This window comes from Salvelinus alpinus, chromosome 10 (assembly GCF_045679555.1).
Source record: "Salvelinus alpinus chromosome 10, SLU_Salpinus.1, whole genome shotgun sequence".
Taxonomy (NCBI): domain Eukaryota; kingdom Metazoa; phylum Chordata; class Actinopteri; order Salmoniformes; family Salmonidae; genus Salvelinus; species Salvelinus alpinus.
Genome location: NC_092095.1, coordinates 11,609,564 through 11,615,563, shown reverse-complemented (window position 1 = coordinate 11,615,563; position 6,000 = coordinate 11,609,564). Strand labels below are relative to the sequence as shown.

The following is a 6,000-nucleotide window of genomic DNA, read 5'->3' as shown; positions in this document are numbered from 1 at the left end:
GAGGCATCTCTTTATTCCTCATCCTTCCTTTAACCTTGGTATGGTCATTATTAAAGACATGTTGGTGAACTAAACTACAACACGGTAGGGATGGTCATTATTAAAGAGATGTTGGTGAACTAAACTACAACACGGTAGGGATGGTCATTATTAAAGACATGTTGGTGAACTAAACTACAACACAGTAGGGGTGGTCATTATTAAAGACATGTTGGTGAATTAAACTACAACACGGTAGGGATGGTCATTATTAAAGACATGTTGGTGAACTAAACTACAACACAGTAGGGGTGGTCATTATTAAAGACATGTTGGTGAACTAAACTACAACACGGTAGGGATGGTCATTATTAAAGAGATGTTGGTGAATTAAACTACAACACGGTAGGGATGGTCATTATTAAAGACATGTTGGTGAACTAAACTACCAACACAGTAGGGGTGGTCATTATTAAAGACATGTTGGTGAACTAAACTACAACACAGTAGGGGTGGTCATTATTAAAGACATGTTGGTGAACTAAACTACAACACGGTAGAGGTCTACATAACAAGTATACAAGAAAATGGACAAGGATTATAGACAAGCATATGGTCAACTAACAAAAATACTCCTTTCCATCCATTCTGTGAGACAGTATGACTTTTAAAACGACTCTTTACAAAGTTTACGGCTAAGTGGACCAGGGGCACAGCCCAGCCGCTAGCTAGGCACTAGCATTGTTTACTGACAGAGCCGGGTTGTGTTTAGTGATTGTGTGTGTTTAGGTCAGTGAGCAGATAGCAGAGAATCTGTTGAAGGTGAGCTATCTAGGATGAAGTCTTCTCCCAGAACGCACGTAGTCTATTTTCATTCTCTACACAGCATGCACACTGACACCTGGGCGGAACGTTACAATTAGTGCCAGTGTAGGGGGACCTTGACAAAACCATGACTTTCACTGGCTTCATCAGCACGTCTCTGGGGTGTGAATGTTGGGAGGCAGAGTGAGGCAGTGACACCCCGGAGCTTCCTATATGATAGTGATAGCTACTGTAATGATACAACAACAAAAAACATAAGTGAAGAAATAATGATTGATGTTAAATGTTTCCACAATTGTGTATCTTTTTTTTTTGAAGTGAACAAATCTTTGTTTGAATGTAGAGACTGTCCAAATACCCCAAAAATTTGAAATTGGAATTACATCTATTTCTAGGCAATCTCTTACAGTCCTTCATCAACAAAGTATATTGTATAGCATGGTTATGGATAAACTGTCTAGTATCTGACAATACCCACTACCCACTGTATAAACATTGAACACAGTCTCTCAGGGAGATGTCGATAGCTGTTCATGTTTTAATTCACCCTCCCTCTCCCACAATGCATTCCACTGAAACCAAACTTTACCGGATTGAATTCAATATAAATAACACACACACACACACACACACACACACACACACACACACACACACACACACACACACACACACACACACACACACACACACACACACACACACACACACACACACACACACACACACACACACACACACACACACACATATTACTGAGGCTCATAGTATTATCCACCCCCATTTTGTCATTATTAGCACCTCCCAAGGTATTTAAAGGTCTTTGCATCAGCTTATCTTTGTGCTTAAAAAAAAAGAATATACTTGTAACGTGTACGCTGGGAGTCGGGAAGCACGTACAGGGAGTGTAAATTTAATAACAAATATAACATAGTACAAAACGCAAGTAGCAAACAGACATGAAACAGAAACAGAGTCAATAACACCTGAGGAAAGAACCAAAGGGAGTGACAGATATAGGGGAGGTAATCAGGAAGATGATGGAGTCCAGGTGAGTGTCATGAGGCGCAGGTGCGCGTAACGATGGTGGCAGGTGTGCGTAATGATGAGACAACTGGCAATTTCGAGTACCGGAGAGGTAGTAAACATGGCAATACTACTGTTTGTGTCTTAAAGTACATACACATTTTTCAATTATTGCATCTTATTTAGTGTTGAATTTTCAACTGAGGAACAAGCAATGATCAACACAGCTATCTCAACTTATTTCTTAAAACTTTTATTCACTTAAATTGTTCCAGTATTAAAGCAACAAGTAAAACATTTAGAATGTCCTTTGGTGGGATCTCATTACACTGTAGTATACTGTAGATATAAACCGATATAATTTGATGTCAACACGTTGCCAATACTGAGGAAACTCTGCCCCACCAAAAGGAAATAACAAAATTTGAAACATTTATTACAGTAGTTTTCATCTGGAGTAGACACAGTAACAAGTTGCCTTTTTAACACTGCTTGGTCAATAGTACAAAATAACTGATGATTCCTTTAGCACTTTGTCAGCTCAACTGAACTCACACTTTGACCAAAGGTATCAGGTTAAATAAGTATACAGATGGTCAGATTTCTTTTGGAAGGTATTACACAATGTCTTACACAACCAATGTCACGAACATTGGAAAAAATATCTTTCAACCGACAAAATATCTTTCAACCGACTAAATATCTTTCAAGCGACAAAATATCTTTCAACCGACAAGGGTTACAGAGTAACGTTCACAAAAGCACAGGTCAGTGGAGGGAGGGGCTGGGTAGGACTGGAGGGAGGGGCTGGGTAGGCTTGAGGGCGGGGCTGGGTAGGACTGGAGGGAGGGGCTGGGTAGGACTGGATGGAGGGAGGGGCTGGGTAGAACTGGAGGGAGGGAGGGGCTGGGTAGGACTGGAGGGCGGGGCTGGGTAGGACTGGAGGGAGGGGCTGGGTAGGACTGGATGGAGGGGCTCGATAGGACTGGAGGGAGGGAGGGGCTGGGTAGGACTGGAGGGAGGGGCTGGGTAGGACTGGAGGGAGGGGCTGGGTAGAACTGGAGGGAGGGAGGGGGACAGCTGAGGAATATAGGGAGAGAGATAGAGAAGTAGGAACAGGAAGACAGAAAGATGAATAGAGAGAGAGATAGAGACACATAGAGGGACAGAATAAGAAAAGGAGAGAGAGCGAGAGGGAGAGAGAGAGAGAGAGAGAGAGAGAGAGAGAGAGAGAGAGAGAGAGAGAGAGAGAGAGAGAGAGAGAGAGAGACAGAACAAGAAAAAAAGAGAGAGAGAGAGAGAGAGAGAGAGAGAGAGAGAGAGAGAGAGAGAGAGAGAGAGAGAGAGAGAGAGAGAGAGAGAGAGAGAGAGAGAGAGGGACAGAATAAGAAAAGGAGAGAGAGAGAGAGAGACTTGGGTAAGATTTGTGGCAGTCTGGATGGATTACCTTTTATCCACAATATACTGACAGCAAAGAATGCTTACATTTCCTTTTTTATTTTATTATTTTTCCTCCGGCTCGATTTCTCTTTTTTATTTATTTTTCAAATCAGCACAGGTAGGGACAGTTTTATGTAGTCAGCCAGTCAGTCAGCCAGTCAGTTAGCCAGTCAGTTAGCCAGTCAGTTCAGCTCAGAAGCAGTTCAGTGCAGCCAGCATCAAACCCCTGGGAACAGGGGCAGCAAGCAGCTGCTGGCCTTGCTATCTAGAGCGTGCTGCCGCTGATTGGTTCACAGCTGCTGTTGCCGTGGCGATAAGAGAGGAAGTGAGTAAAGTGTCTGTCATCCCCAGTCCCACCTTTTGACAGTAAAGGGGGAAAAGTCTCTGGTATGGCTTAGGTCACTGGTCTCCGTGGTCGGACTGGTTTGACTTTTTATGAAGCAAATGCTCAAGTTAAACTATTTTTTAAAATATCTGGTATTTACTCTAATTTCTATATATACTTTTATTTTATTTCCTTAAATTAAAGTTTTCCGTTCTTTCTGGCACATTTCCTTACAGACAGTGTGTGTCCTTACTGTGTCTGGTGGACAGCTCGTACAGTACATTACAGTACAGTAGAATAAACTCATGGGTGTTGTAGTTCTGGTTGTAGTTGTAGTTCTGGTTGTTGTTGTAGTTCTGGTTGTAGTTGTAGTTGTAGTTCTGGTTGTTGTTGTAGTTGATTATTGGGCAGTACGCTCCACCAGTTCATAATAGACAGTAGGTCTATGGTTCTCAGAGCAGAGTAGGCCAGGGCCAGTAGGAGGCCCCTCTGAGCAGCATCCAGCCCAGCAGCAGCAGGGTGGGCAGCGATGTAGGCGAGAGGGCGGCTTGACCCGAGTTGGGCCCACCACAGCTCCCCAGCTCCGACTCACAGCGGGGCTTCTCACACAGCAGGCCCGTGTAGGCCGGGGTACACTGGCACCGCAGGTTGTTCAGACACACACCGCCGTTCTGGCAGCGCAGGAGCTCATTGTCACACACTCGGGCTGGGAGTGAGAAGGAGAGAAATGTTTGACACACATTTATATATATATACACACACAAACACACCTGGAGAAGCAGACGGTGCACTACTCACTACTCTGACTGTTATGTTGATATACAAAAAGTCCTGTGATCTGAGCTGATTTTCATCTCATGGTCTAGTCAGTGCAAAAACTCAAGCTAACAGCATTAAGTTGAATTAAGCATTTTCAGGACTTTGCAGATCAATCATCAATAACATGTATGTATTACATTCAGAATTACCAGTGATACAAATCATCAATAACATGTATGTATTACATTCAGAATTACCAGTGATACAAATCATCAATAACATGTATGTATTACATTCAGAATTACCAGTGATACAAATCATCAATAACATGTATGTATTACATTCAGAATTTCCAGTGATACAATTCATAGATGTCAGTAATGTATACTGGTTAGTAAAAAAAACTAATAAAACAACATCAACGTGTCATTTTAACTGTAGAAAGACTGAACTGAAATACAGCAAACTAAAACGGAACTAGAGAATGTAAAATATTTATTTTAACAACATTTAAAACCATCTGATTCCCACAGTTTCGAGGACAGGCAGGATAAGGATGGGAGAAGACCACAGCCCCCCACAGGGGCAGAGATAATATTTTCTGTTTTAAAGCTAATTTCCAGGAATTGTAAACATTTTGCCATGATAATATGATATCGGAGTGAGAGTGACCAACCAAATCAATTGGGGCCCCCTGAAGGGTAGGGCTCCTGGGCATGTGCACTGTTTTTCCGATCGGTATTCGGCCACGATTATTTAAAGCTTAGATTGCTGGCTAGACTTAACTTACCAATTGAAAAATGGTTAACTGACATGGGCTGATTAAAGTGACTGTCAGTGACTAACATAACAAGAGAAAAACTACTAATGTAACAACCATATTTGGAAATGCCACCTTGTGTATTATACTATTCTAACTGTCAACAGTAAGTTGAGACCCCGACTGAGTTCTTTTGTGTCGTTCTCTAACTGGCCAATAGGAAACATGTCCCTTTTATCATTGCCACTACATTCATTAGCAACATGGTGAAGGAGCCATTCGCCGTGCGTGATTTTGCGGCGCTAGACTAGGATCCCACGGATGGGTGTACACCATGTAATGAATCGCAGCTCTGCATAAAGTTTCCCCACAGCCCGTGGCCGTTTCCAAAACACTGAAGTGACTTTAGATGAGATGAGAGTTAGGTGGGAAGTGGTGTATTTAGAGCCGGGGACACCGAGGCCAGTCTATTCCCAACGGAGCCAAGCTGTCAAGCAAGCTGCAGGCAAACAAACCAACAAACTCAGCCCAGCACAAAACAAAAACAACTGATGGAGTGAGACAAATAAACAGTGTTATACAAGCAGGGCCAAACCAGCTCAACGTCGCTCAACAAGAGATAGCCGGAGCTCATTCAGCTCTTCATGAAAGTGGAATACAATGTGAAAAAGCAAATATCACAAGAATGACTGACATCAACCAGTCCTCGCTCACATCATATCCACAGCTGCAGGTAAGACCTTCTGATTTTATGACAACATCTTTAAAGGCTATATGTGATACAGTAATAACACTGTATGTAATAGTCTATGCAACTCAACAGAGTTTTTATGGACACCCTGTCAAAAGACTACAAGTTCCAGAATCCAACCATCAGTTTGTGTTT

The 6,000-nt window shown here is 42.5% G+C and overlaps 1 protein-coding gene across 2 annotated transcripts in view; it reads right to left on the bottom strand.

The window, feature by feature from the left end:
* Positions 1–1,729: 1,729 nt before the first annotated feature.
* Positions 1,730–6,000, bottom strand: part of LOC139531499 (netrin-G1-like) — a 273,240-nt gene continuing 268,969 nt past the window's right edge. For both annotated transcript variants that reach the window (XM_071327993.1, XM_071327992.1), the window contains exon 7: positions 1,730–4,301. In XM_071327993.1, coding sequence (XP_071184094.1) covers positions 4,048–4,301 — 254 coding nt within the window. In that variant the 3' untranslated portion in view covers positions 1,730–4,047. The remainder of the gene's footprint in view (positions 4,302–6,000) is intronic.